The sequence below is a fragment of the Panthera tigris genome, chromosome C2 (genome assembly GCF_018350195.1).
Source record: "Panthera tigris isolate Pti1 chromosome C2, P.tigris_Pti1_mat1.1, whole genome shotgun sequence".
In the NCBI taxonomy this organism is placed as follows: domain Eukaryota; kingdom Metazoa; phylum Chordata; class Mammalia; order Carnivora; family Felidae; genus Panthera; species Panthera tigris.
The window spans coordinates 113,293,790-113,308,356 of record NC_056668.1 but is presented as its reverse complement, the minus strand read 5'-3'; the positions used below and the strand labels follow the sequence as shown (position 1 = coordinate 113,308,356).

General features: G+C 36.8%; 1 protein-coding gene across 4 annotated transcripts in view; it reads left to right on the top strand.

The window, feature by feature from the left end:
• RNF13 (ring finger protein 13) overlaps positions 1-14,567 on the top strand; it is a 163,250-nt gene that overhangs the window by 105,092 nt on the left and 43,591 nt on the right. For all 4 annotated transcript variants that reach the window (XM_042999142.1, XM_007086312.3, XM_007086310.3 and 1 more), the window contains one exon: positions 7,395-7,500. In XM_042999142.1, the coding sequence (XP_042855076.1) occupies positions 7,395-7,500 (106 nt within the window). The remainder of the gene's footprint in view (positions 1-7,394; positions 7,501-14,567) is intronic.

Here is a 14,567-nt window from a genome sequence, read left to right as displayed (position 1 = left end):
AGCAAGGGAGGGGCAGAGAGAGTTGGACACTTAACTAACTGGGCCACTCAGACACCCCCAGGCAACATGATTTTTTAAAACTTTTTAGGTTTCAGAATTGTGCAGAAGGGACTGTAAACAAGTACGTACACATCTCCCTTATCCATCTGTGAGCTGGCCTGTCAGTCTGCCTGCTCGCCTACCTGCCTACCCACCCACCCATTAATTTATTCTACTTTAAGAGAATTATTATTGAAGCATAGTTGACATACTGTTGTATGTTGTGTAACATACATAACGTTATAATAGTTTCAGGGGTACAACATAGTGATTCAATAATTCCGTTCATTGCTCACTGCTCACCACGATAAGTGTAGTCCCCATTTGTGACTGTCCAGTGCTCTTACAGTATTATTGACCATATTCCCTGTGCTGTACTTTTTTATCTCTATGACTTGTTTTATAACCAGGAGTTTGTCGTCTTAATCCCCTTTGCCTCTTTCACCCATCCCCCTCCGTACCTCCCCTCTGGCAACCACGTTTCTGTATTTAAGAATCTGTGTTTTTGCTTGTTTTGCTTTTTAGATTCCACATATAAGTGAAACATTTTGGTATTTGTCTTTCTTTGTCTGACTTCACTTAGCATAATACCCTGTAGGTCCATCCATGTTGTTACATGGCAAGATTTTATTCTTTTTTAATAGTTGAGTAACATTCCATTGTGTGTGTGTGTATGTTTGTGTGTTTCTGTGTATGTACACATACACACATACATACCACATATTTTTTATCCATTCACCTATTGATGGACACTTGGGCTGCTTCCATATCTTAGGGATTATAAATAATGCTGCAATAAGCATAGGGGTGCATGTTTCTTTTTGAATTAGTATTTTTGTTTTCTTTGGGTAAATATCCAGTAGTGGATCACTGGATCATATGGCATTTCTATTTTTCATTTTTTTTTTTTAACATAAATTCATCTTTGAGAGAGAGAGACAGAGCGTGAGTGGGGGAAGAGCAGAGAGAGGGAGACACAGAATCTGAAGCAGGCTCCAGGTTCCGAGCTGTCAGCACAGAGCCTGATGCGGGACCCGAACTCACTGACTGCGAGATCATGACCTGAGCTGAAGTCGGATGCTTAACCGACTGAGCCACCCAGGCATCCCTCTAGTTTTAATTTCTCAAGGAAACTCCACACTGTTTTCCACAGTCATTGTACCAATTTACATTCCCACCAGCAGTGCATGGGAGTTCCCCTTTCTCCATATCCTTGCCAACACTTGTTATTTATTCTGTTTTTTATTATGAAAACTTCCAAGAGTATTTAAAAGTGGAGAGATGAGTATAATGAATCTGATTGTTCAGTTTCAAAGTTGTCAACCTGTGGTCAATTTTTTTTGACTATCCACCCTCCAACCCCACCCCTTCAATCTTTTTCCCCACACCATGATTCTTTTGAAGCAAGTTCCAGACATCTCGTCATCTCAACTGTAAACATCTCAGAATATATCACTAGAAGATATTTTTACATATAAAAATATCAGGGCACCTGAGTGGCTCACTCAGTTGAGCATTCAGCTCTTGATTTTAGCTCAGATCATGATCCCAGGGTTGTGGGATTGAGCCCCTGCGTCTGGCTCTGTGCTGGGCATAGAGCCTGATTAAGATATTCTCTCTCTCTCTCTCTCTCTCTCACTCTCCCTCTCCCCCTCTCCCCCTCTCCCCCTCTCCCCCTCTCCCCCTCTCCCCCTCTCCCCCTCTCCCCCTCTCCCCCTCTCCCCCTCTCCCCCTCTCCCCCCCTTCTGTTCCTCTCCCCCACTCACATGCTGTCCCCCCACCTCTCAAGAAAGAAAGAAAGAAAAATATATTATCATTATTCTATTGTTTTTTTGAAAAAAGGTAAACATTAATATCAACACATATTTTAGTCTTCAAATTTTCCCAACTGTCAGATTATTTTCTTCTTCTTCTTCTTCTTCTTCTTCTTCTTCTTCTTCTTCTTTCTTCTTTCTTCTTTCTTCTTCTTTCTTCTTTCTTCTTTCTTCTTTCTTCTTCTTCAGTATTTGTTTGAGGCAGAATCCAAATAATGTCCATACATTGCAGTGGCTCTTATGTCTTAATTTTCTTTTAATTTATTGGCTAAAATACTTGTATGAAGAGAGCATGCACCTTATCAATTATTTGATTACCCTGATACATAGTCTGTTTAAGAAAGCTATAGGATAAAGGTGCCTGGCTGGCTCACTCGGTTAAGCGTCTTGACTCTTGATTTTTGCTCAGGTCGTGATCTCACAGTTTGTGGGATCCAGCCCCGCTGACAGTGCAGAGCCTGCTTGGGATTCTCTCTCTCCCTCTCCCTCTCTCTGTGCCCCTCCCCTGCGTACATGCATGCTCTCTCTGTCTCTCAAAATAAATAAACATTTAAAAATAAATTTTTTTTTAAAAAAGAGAAAGAAATCTAGGATAAACAGTTCTTGCCCTTCATTTACTATTTTTCAAATGATTTGGTTCACTATCATCTTCCAAAGATGATTTTATATATATCTTCAAAGTATCATAATGAACTCATGAGTTAAAACTCATTTAGTATGCTTCAGTGCATTGCAGTTATGATCTTTATTGACATTCATTCACATTTTCCCATTTCAAACTTCTTGAAGTTTAATCCTAATTTCTTTGGATGTAAATCTGGGGCTTTGGATTGCTTCCTGTTTTCTGCACAACAATTGTTCCAGGCCCATCTCGTTCTTTTCCTCCCCCTGACTTGGAACCAGTCATTTTTTCAAGAAGCTCTGGTTCCTTTTAATTGAATACGGTATTTAGAGACTGAGGGGTGATCATTGCTCCTTGGTTTGTCATTATTTCTAGGGCTTTTTAGTGGACACAGCTAAGAAATATATATGCTTTTTGCTTTTTATTTTTTGGTTTTGGCTTTTGTTTTACAGGGTACAGCTTTCAGGTAGAATAATATGTTTTTAAAGATACAATAAATCATGAGCACATATTGTTGTTTCCAACTTAAGTTCAGGACAGTACGTTTTTACTGTATTTTGCTGATCTTACATCTATATTTTATTTTTCTGTGCTCAGAGATACCAAATAATTATTTTCTTTTTTAATTGCACAATACACACACACAGACTCAGAACAATACCAACACTATCGCCTTTGTTTAAGTTCTTTAAGTTCTATCATAATAAGGATCTAAAATCAAATTACCATGTTTTAAAATCTGTGAAATAATTCTGTGTGCTTGATGATATCAACTGGAAACACAGGTCTATTTGATTCATGTTGCTTTTAGATTTTAGGGACTGCTTTTTACTCCCATTGTGATTTTTATAATTATGTATAAACTTAAAGTCAAAATCAACAAAACACAATGTGTATTCAGAGAAGGTCAGCTTCTAAAGTGTCATCCACCCTGTCCATCTTGTTCCCATCCTTACCTTTGAAAGTAACAATTTTATTTGTTTATTTTTAAAATGTTATTTATTTATTTTGAGAGAGAATATGAGCATAAGAGGGGCAGAGAGAGAGAGAGAGAGAGAGAGAGAGAGAGAATGAAGGAATGAATGAATATCCCAAGCAGGCTCCACGCTCCAGGTTGTACCAGCAATATATGATATCTCTTTCCCCACAGCCTCACCAACAAAGAATGTTGTCAGATTTTTCCATTTTTACTAGTTAGGTAAAAAATGGTTTCCTGTTGTAGATTTAGTATGTATTTTCTTTCCATGAGCAAACTGAGCATGTTTTCTTAGGCATAAGGCCTGTTGGCATGTCATTTTCTATGAACTGTTTAGCTCATTTTTCCTAGTAGCTTGCTGGCAATTTTCTTTTCTGTTTTTAGAAGCTCTTTATTTATTAGGTATGTTAACCATTTGTTTGTGATATATTACAAGTGTTTTTTAATACTTTGAAATTTTAATTTCATTTATGATGCTGTTTTTTAAATGCAATCAGATATATTAATCTTTTCCAATGGGCTGCTGGTCTTAGGAAAATGTCCCCTGCTTCTGGGTCATAGAAGAATTGACCCACATTTATACTTCATGATTCCTCTTTTAACATTAAATCTCTGGCTTATTTGTAATTTATCCTATATAAACCTTGAGGAATGGAACCAATTATATCTTTTGTCAAATAACCAGTTACTCCAGCACTACTCCTGAAAATGTGTGTCCCCTCACCCCATTTGAAATGTTGCTGTATTTCCATACATAACTGAATTTTCTATTCTTTATCTTTGGCCCACCAGTACCACTCTGTTTTTTGTTATAGGGTTTATAATAATTGGTATCTGAAAGGCTAGCCCTTCCCCACTCCCACCCCCCTCTTTCACGTTTTTTATAGCAATTCTTGCTTATTTGTTCTTTCAAACAAAAATCCGTATGGCTTTACTGAGTCATATTTTATACACTATAAAATTCGCCAATTTTAAAGTATACAATTCATGGGGCGCCTGGGTGGCTCAGTCGGTTAAGCGTCCGACTTCGGCTCAGGTCATGATCTCACGGTTCGTGGGTTCGAGCCCCGCGTCGGGCTCTGTGCTGACAGCTCAGAGCCTGGAGCCTGTTTCAGATTCTGTGTCTCCTTCTCTCTGTGACCCTCCCCCGTTCATGCTCTGTCTCTCTCTGTCTCAAAAGTAAATAAACATTAAAAAAAAAAAATAATTAAAAAAAAAAATAAAGTATACAATTCATTGATTTTAGTATATTACACTTGTGCAGCCATCATCACATTTTAATTTCCCAGAGGGATTGGGAAGTTGCAGTATTATTGTTACAAAGTTTAGGCCTAGACACCTGGTTTGAAATTAGCCTGGGAATTCATGCAAAAGAGAATAAGACATGATTTCCTGGGTTGCTTAGGACTCTGCTTTGATGATTAAATCTTAGCTGCAGAGCTCATAGAGTGTACTATATTTAGGGGTGGATGTAGAGGCAGCGTAAAAATACTTATTAACGCTGTTTAAGTATCTCCTTCAAATACAAATTCATCTGGGATTAGAACGTGAGGGATGAGTCTGCAGACTCAGCTGTGAGAGCCTAGACAGAAGAAATAGAAATAGAGCTAGAGGACTGATTGTTGGAGTTCCCTGCCCTGTACCATCACTGTTACCACCCTCCACCATCAGCAATTTGGTTAAGAAAAAGCAGTGTCTTGGGGCACCTGGATGGCTCAGTCAGTTAAGCATCCAACTTCAGCTCAGGTCGTGATCTCACTTTTCGTGGGTTCAAGCCCTGCATCGGGCCCTGTGCTGACAGCTCAGAGCCTGGAGCCTGCTTCAGATTCTGTGTCTACCCCTCTCTCCGCCCTTCCCTTGCTTGCACTCTGTCTCTTTCTCAAAAATAAATAAAACATTTAAAAAATTAAAAAAAAAAAAAAAAAAGAAAAAGCAGCGTCTTGAACATTCATTTAGCATCTTGCTTTAAGATGCTTAAAACCTTCCATCATTTGTAGACCCTTTAAAAATTCTAATACATCTTGACAGTAAACTAAAATGGTTCGAGGTATAGCAGGCAAGCATTAATAGGGCATATAGAAGAACACTGGATTTAGAACCCAGGTCTGTGAATCCTAACACGGTGCTTACTAGAAAATTCTGGGATTGATTCCATTTGTATGGTTACACATATATAGGAAGTTTTCAATAAAGTCTATGAGATAAGAAGTTGTTAACGTAACAGGAGAAGAAGAAAAAACAATGTACAAGATGTAAAGTTTGCTATTGCTGAGATATTTAGATGCTATAATGGGTTGAATTTAGGTATGCAGCATGAATGGGTATGAATTTAGGTATGGCTTCTAATCCCTAACAGTGTTAATTTATAGCAAGTTGGTAGGGGCAGGGTAGGGAGATTGCAGATCAACATCTTATGGCACCCCTGTTACTGCATCTCAGCCTTAGCTCACACAGTTTCAGAAGGTTTGTGGGAGCATAGAGACGTTATTTGCAGAGCTGGCTCCATGCTGGAAGAGATGGTACCAAATATAGCGGCCCAGGTCTGCTGCTTTGCTCTTTTTATACTGATAGATCATTTTAGTATTTTATGTAAAGCTACAAAAATGCACGTGAATCTCTTGTCATCCCCGATTCTGCTGGAAAGTAGTTGAAATAAAAAGCTATTTTTATTCTAGTATTCTTAGCAATCTGTAAATATTTTCAGAAGATATTTCAATTATTGGGGGCAAATTTCTTGTGTTACCCTTTTTGTTTTTGTATTTGGTGAAGCTTGAATATAACAATAGCCTTAAAACTTAAAAATTGCTTGGGGATAGACATAATTTGATCTCATGTTTTTGTTTTTTTTTCTTAAGTGCCATGGTGTCCTAAACATCTGTGAAGGGAGGACTTGGCCTGGTTTTATTTCCCTTTTATTGAGATTTTTTGTGTGGCATTGGACCCTTGTGTTATGAAGTGCCAGGCTTCACTGCCTGAAACATCATCCAGCAGCGGATTACCATGTAGTGTTACTGGCACCATACTGGCAGCACAGGAATACAACGGGGAAGTCAGTCCTATTACTGACCGTTATATAGGCCCTTCCCTAGACTGAAGGTATTTTACAGCGCAAAATTTTGCAGCCGTGTCAGATTTGCTCACACAACAAAAATACTATTTCTATTCTGATCATAGTTTCATTCTATGAGTCCCTGTCAACTTTTGGAATAGTAATACCACAGAAAGTAGTAACATGGTTAATGACAAAAGGGAGTAAGGCATGTAGCATTCTCCATCCCTCCACCCACAACATACGTATTTTTGTAGCTTTTTCCAGTCAAGCAATGGAGAAGGTGGAGAATAGAGAGGAAGGTACAGCTCCTGTAAATTCCTTTGCCAGTGTTTTATACCACATCCCATAGAGGAACATAGAGTACAGGGGCTGTGTCCATTGTACTTGGTATAAGAAGTTCGTGGAAAGCATATATGAGGGAAGAGGGAGTATATTTTTATTAATAGTGGCTTCAGGGTTTTACCATAGGAGGGACTGCTGAGTAGTAATTTGGTTGGGGTGGAGGTTTTTGTTGACATACCACCCAAGGTACTACCATTGCTTTAATCTGATGTTGCATGTAAAACATGCAGAATTTTGTCCAGGTTACTAAATTCAGTAAATAACATGTTTCCGGGATGAACACAGTAAGTATTGATTGGCTCATTTCCTCTACCCAGTCTAAAAGCTTCTTTAATTATACAGGCAAGTTATTTTGGCAAATATGAAAATAAACTGAAAGATGGAGAAAGTATCTCTTAAATTATTAGAAATCATATTTTAGAAAATGTGTCTAGTGGACTGAATCGTAATGTCTCATTGCCTTTTAAAATGTTTTTCTTTGTTTTTAATGAACATTATAACTTGGCACTCCTTAATATTTCTCAATTATTACTTTTTGTTTTCTTGTAGGGGCCACATTGTCTTAGTTCCAGAATTTAGTCTTCCTCTGGAATACTATCTAATCCCCTTCCTTATCATAGTGGGGATCTGTCTCATCTTGATCGTCATTTTCATGGTAGGTAAATCAATGTTAAATATATTTTTAAACATAGTAGGGATGATTCTAAAAACATTGTATTGAGTGAGAGGAGCCTTCCATAAACGAGTACCTATTGTATGAATCCATTTATATGATTGGGTCTGGAAAAGGTGAAGATAATCTGGGGGCAGGGAAAATCAGAGGAGTGATTGCTTCTGGGGGGCTAGAGAAGGGTGAGGGATTTACTGACAAGGGTATGAGGGAACTTTTCAGGGTAAGTCATGTTCTGTATCTTGAGAGAGGTTTAGGTTGCATACATATCACTTAAATTTTGTGCATTTCATTGTATATAAATTTTACCTAAGGGGAAAAAAATACTAAACTCTGAGTAATGATTTATATGCTAAAGTATTTTGGGGGACATATACTGATTGTCTGCAACTTACTTTGAAGTACACTGTAAAAAAAAAAACTAGAAAAAGAGGTGTATTGATGGGTACATAGATGGTTGGATAGATAGGTGATAAAAAGTGCAGTTCAAAGTTAGTTATAGAATCTAGGTAATGGATATATGGGTATTATAAAATTCTTTCAACTCTTCTCCATTTTTGAAATTTTTCATATTAAAATGTAAATAAAGAATGGTATGAGGGCTTGAGGGTAAGGGCAGTGACACATTACTTCTCCAAAACAGTGGTTACCAAAGTATGCTCCCAGGACTCTTAATGGGGCTGTGAGGTCAAAATTATTTTCATGATAATATTAAGATATTATTTGCCTTTGTCACTCTCATTCCTTCACGGTTTAAGGTGGAAGTTTCTAGAAACTACGTGGTTTGTGATATCAAAACAAATTGAAGGCAGAAGCAGATAAAACCACTGTATTAAGATAGATACTAAAGAGAATTGCAATGGCATAAAATAACCCCAGTATACTCACTTTTTAATTTTTTTATAAATAATATTTATATTAATGTCCAATGAGTTTATTATTTATATGGACATTATAGTTTAACTTAGAGATTAAATGCCATCTTTGAAATGTTCAGTCTTTCTGTGATGCTGTGGTATTTCTCATTTGTTTAGAACTTTTATATCCATCAGTTTAATCATTTTTTTCTGTAAACATTTTGCATGTCTTTTGTTTGACTTTTGAAATTGCATTTTCTAAATCGTTATTATTAGGATATAAGAATATTATTGATTCTTTTAAAATAAACTTTTAATTTTGGAATGTTAAGATTTACACAAAAATCGCAAAGAAGAATATTCTTGTACATTCCTCTTCTAGTTTCTCCCATTGTTAACATTTTACGTTACTGTGGTCCATTTGTCACTAAGAAAGTGACGTTGGTACCTTACTAGTAACTAAACTCTAGACTTTGTATAGATTTCGCTGTTTTTTCCGCTAATGCTCACTTTCTGTTCCAGGATCCAAAACAGGGCACCACACAGTTAGCATGTCTTCCCAGCCTCCTCTGTTCTGTGACAGTCTCTCAGTTAGTCTCTCCGTGTTTCTAATAACCTTAGTCTTGGGGAGTGTTGGCCAGGTATCCTGTAGAATGTCCCTCATCTGATAGCAGTTTTTCTTATGATTAGACTGGGTTATGGGTTTTTTGAGGAGTGGGGAGTAGGTTTTTAAAAACAGAGGTGAACTGCCAGGGGGTACATGATATCTGCATAACGTAACTAATGGTATTAACATTCATCCCTTGATTAAGCCAGATTTCTCCACTGCACAGTTAATATTTTTCTCTTCTTCTATTCTGTTCTTACTTTGGAAGTGAGGCACTGAGTATAACCCATCCTATAGGTGGGGAGGGGCAGGCATTAAGATCTGAAGTGAGGAGTAGGAGAGAGTATCTGCCACGTATATTTCTTGGAATTCTTTTGTAAGAAAGATTTGTCTCTTCTTGGCATTTATTTATTTTTTCAATCATTTATTTATATTGGTTACATACTCCTATATATTTATTTTATTCTTTGGGTTAGAATCCAATACCACATTATTTATGTTGTTTAAATTTTGAGCTTTGGCCATGAGGAGCTCTGTCAGACTAGGTCATGTGTCCCTTTGATTTGATCCATCTTTTTGTTTTTCTAAGCACTTCTTTTGTATCTGGTACTATAAGAAGCTTCAGGCTCTTCTTACATTTTTTTTGCCCCGGCCCTAGAATTAGATGTTTCTCCAAGGAGCCCTGGTTTCTTTTATTGAAGAGTTGTATTTAGAAACCGGAAGTTGGACACTGGACATTGTTTTTATATATCAATCTTGTATCTACAAACTTGCTGAATTCTATGGTAATTTGAATTTGTTCTTTCTCTTGGGCTTTCAGTGTAGAGCAAGGAATAATAGAAAGAACAACATACAAAAAATGTAGGCAGAGTAGCAGTAGATGTAAATACTCTTAAGCTGATAAAGATTACTAACTAAAAATTGAAAAATGAACATCATTAAATGGTTAATTTATTAGAAGATTTCCCTTGAGGGGTTTCTGGGCATCCGACTTCGGCTCAGGTCATGATCTCACAGTTCGTGGGTTCGAGCCCTCTGTCGGGCTCTGTGCTGACGTGTCGGAGCCTGGAGCCTGCTTTGGATTCTGTGTCTCCCTCTCTCTCTCTCAAAGGGTGTCTCTCCCTTCTTGTGCTCTGTCTCTCTCTTTCTCTCTCAAAAATAAATGTTAAAAAAAAGACATCCCTTGAAAGTCAGAAACAACAAAAAAGGATGCCTGTTGTTGCACCTCTTATTTAACATTATGCTGAATTTTCTGATAAATCAAGTGAAAAAAGCCATATAAGGCTTAGAAATAAAGAAATCAAACTTTTCTTTTTTCTTATTTAATGATGAATGGGCGCAGAATTATGTCTTTTATCTCTTGTAATGATCGTTGGGTTTTTTTCTCTTTTAGTCTGTTTTTATGGTGGATTACATTAATTTATTTTGTACATTATAAAAATCTTGTATTTCGAATACACTTTATTTGATTGTGATGTGTAAGTTTTGTCTTTCATGTTGGATTATTCAGATTTCTAATATGGATCAGTTCTACATTTGTACATAGATGCAAAAAAATCCTAAATAAAATATTAGCATTCTGAATGTCCAGGTAAGGGAAAGCTTTGGAATTATGGAGCTAGAATAATGTTAACATCAAAACCAGACAATCCCATAAGCACATGGAACAGCCACTATAGAAAACAGTATGGCAATTCCTCAAAAAATTAAACAATGAGTTATCATATCCAGCAATTCCACTTTGGGTATATACCCAAAAGAATTGAAAACAGTTGTACAGATATTTGTGCACTTACGTTCATAGCTGCATTATTTGCAATACTGAAAGGTGGAAGCAACCAAATTGTCCATCGATGGATGAATAGAGGAACAAAATGTGGTATAGACATACAATGGAATGTTAGCCTTAGAAAGGAAGGCAGTTCTGGCACAGGTACAGTATGGGTGAACCTTAAAGACATGCTAAATGAGGGGTACCTGGGTGTCTCAGTCAGTCAAGCGTCCCACTTCGGCTCAGGTCATGATCTCACGCTCCGTGAGTTCGAGCCCCGCGTCGGGCTCTGTGCTGATAGCTCGGAGTCTCAAGCCTGCTTCAGATTCTGTGTCTCCCTCTCTCTCTGCCCCTCCGCCTGCTCACTCTCTGTCTCTGTCTCTGTCTCTCTCTGTCTCTCTCAAAAATAAACATTAAAAAAAAATTGAAAAAAGACATGCTAAATGAAATAAATGAAATGAAATAAGCTAAATGAAATAAAGACATGCTAAATGAAATAAGACTTGCTAAATGAAACAGTTACAAAAGTACAAATAGTGTATGATTCTATTTATATATGATACCTAGAGTAGTCAGATTCAGAGACACAAAGTAGAATGGTAGTTGCCAGGACCTGTGGAGAGGGGGAAGGTGGGGAATTATTGTTTAATGGACACAGAGTTTCAGTTTTGCAAGGTGAAAAGAGTTTTATGGATGGATGGTGGTGATGGTAGCACAGTAATGTGAATGTAGCTAGTGCCACCCAGCTACACACTTAAAAATGGTTCAGAGAGTAAATCTAGCGTTACGTGTATTTTACCATATAGTTGACCCTTGAGTAACATGGGTTTGAACTGCATGGGTCCACTAATCAGTTACAAATAAATAACTAGACTAGATCAAACTAGCCCCATAAAACTAATTACCCTTATTTTCTGTTTTCTAAAATAGTTTTTGATAAAGTTGGGGTTATGTATTACTTTTTGGTGAAGGTTGTTTACAAAATCATCTAGACCTGCTGACTGTGTTCATAGTTACCTGGACATTCAGATGGTTGTCTACTTTTTCATACGAAATTATATTTCTAAGAAATTGTCTATTTTATCTGTTTTCAAGTATAGTGGGATCAGGTGATTAATATTTATATATTCACATAACTATTTTTTAAGTTTATTTATTTTGAGAGAGAGAGAGAGAGAGAGAGAGAGAGAGCAAGTGAGGGGATGGGCAGAGAGAAAGAGGGAGAGAGAGAATCCCAAGCACTGACAGTGCAGAGCCCAATGTGGGGCTCGAACCATGAGATCATGACCTGAGCTGAAGTCAGACGCTTAGCTGACTGAGCCACTCAGGCACCCTTCACATAACAATTTAAAGAGCATTTCTTTCTCTCTTTCTTTCTTTCTTTCTTTCTTTCTTTCTTTCTTTCTTTCTTTCTTTCTTTCTTTCTTCTTTCTTTCTTTCTTTTTAAAGAATTTCTACTGTATGTGAAATGAGTTCTCTTTTTTTTTTTTTAATTTTTTTTAACGTTTATTTATTTTTGAGACAGAGAGAGACAGAGCATGAACGGGGGAGGGTCAGAGAGAGGGAGACACAGAATCTGAAACAGGCTCCAGGCTCTGAGCTGTCAGCACAGAGCCTGACGTGGGGCTTGAACTCACGGACCGTGAGATCATGACCTGAGCCGAAGTCAGCCGCTCAACCGACTGAGCCACCCAGGCGCCCTGAAATGAGTTCTCTTTATTCATATCTGCCCATGCCTTTTCACAGTGTTATTAATTTATCTGTTTTGTCTTTCAAAGAAGTAGACCTTGAGGATTTTCTTTTTCCTGTCACTAAACAAATATTCATTTCACATCTAAGATGAATTAGGCACTGCTCTATGATCTGAAGATCCATCACTGTACTTAAAATTGGTAAAAATCTCTGATGTAAAGCAGCTTCGATTCCACTGCAAATTATATTCTAAAGTCTTCACTTTTTTATGTCTCTCATGAATTTCTGCTCTTGGCATCATTTTTCTTCTGTTTTGTTTGGATATATTGCTTTTCTTTTTCTAGCTTGTTCAGCTGAATGCTTATTAATTTTTTTCTTTCCAGATTTAGATTTAAATGCATTTAGATTATAAATTGCTGTTTAACAATGATGTTAGCTTCAATTCCTAGCATTTGATAAGGAATATTATTATTTTAATTTGGCTTACATTTAAAAATATTTTTTGTTGTTATATAGAATATTTCTTTAGCACTCTTGATATTTCCATTCATGTGAAGGGAGAACTCAAGTTACTCTAACTCCTAGCCCTTCCTTACCCTCTCACTCATTTGGTCTTAGGGGAGATGAAGTATCTTATGTGTGTGGTGTATTTGGGAAGAATAAACCTAGCGCATGCGTCGCTCAGCTCCACCTTTCTCTTGGGATTAACCTATTTCCAGCTTCTCCAGGACTAGTTCTGCAATTCTGGGGGTGAGTGAAGGGAAGGCCTGTTCCATTCCAAAGGAGTTTTGTCTGTACCTGGCTGGGTAAGGCAGTCTCATTCTGTGGTTCAGTAAAAAGTTCTAATTCTTTCTCCACTGCATTAGGTACTCCACCTGCATCTATTTGCCAGTTCATGATCTTATTTCTCAAGTTATTTAGAATCCAGGTGGCAAAGGGGCATGATAATTTTAAGGCCCCCTCAGAACTCAAATGTCCATTATGATTTCTTCTGAGACTTATAAACTATTTTAATAAAGTTTTAAATTTCCAAAGAGCATATATATTTTTCAGTATCTTTTTTTTTTTTTACCTTTGATTTCTAATTCAATTTTATTGTGGTCAGAAGACATTGTATGTTATAGATTCTTTGGTTATTTCCAAAGACCTGCTTTGTGGCCATATTTTGTGAACACTCCCCATGTATGTGAAAAGAATTGTGGAGTTCAAAGTTCTATATATGTACATTAGTTTGAGTTTTCGCATTTGTTTTGTGTAGTTATTTATTTTAAAAACCATTTTGACATAGAATTCACATAACATAAAATTGACCCACCTAAAGTGTCTAATTCAGTGGTTTTTAGTATATTCATAGAATTTGTGCAGTCATCACAATTCTCTATGTTTGTTTGGTACTTTTCTGTTTTCTAAAACAGTGCTAAGCAATAGAACAATACTGTGAAGCCAAATTTATTGTAATTTAAAATTTTCTGGTAGTCAAATGAAAAGATAAAAAGAGGGGCACGTGGGTTGCTCAGTCGACTGAGGGTCCAACTCTCGATATCTACTCAGGTCATGATCTCATAGTCATGAGATAAAGCCCCGTGTGGGCGGGTTCTGTGCTGAGTGTGGAGCCTGCCTGGGATTCTTTCTCCCCCTTTCTCTCTCTCTGCCCCTCACCCGCTCGTGTACTTTCTCTCTCTCAAAATAAATCAGTAAACTTAGAGAAAAAAAAAAAGATAAAAAGAAAAAGGTGAGATTAAATACTAAATCTAAAATGTATTTCAGTATTCAATTAATATAAGTAATTATGAAATATATTTTACATTCTTTTTGTTCTCAGTATTTACAATCTGGTGTATATTTTATAATTTTACAGCAAATCTCAAATGAGACTAGCCATATATTGAGTGTTCAGTAGCTACATGTACCTAGTGGCTACTGTATCTGGCAGCATAGGTCTGTAGTCTTTAAATTTTTTTCTCTGCTTTAGCTATAAATTACTGAACTTGGAATTTGGGTATTTTTCCTATAATTTTGTCCTTTTTAGATGAAGTGTTTTTTGTTTTTTTTTATTGTCATGTTACCTCCTAATGATTTTTGTCTTAAATTCAATTTTACTTGATACATCAGCTTTTCTTTTGCT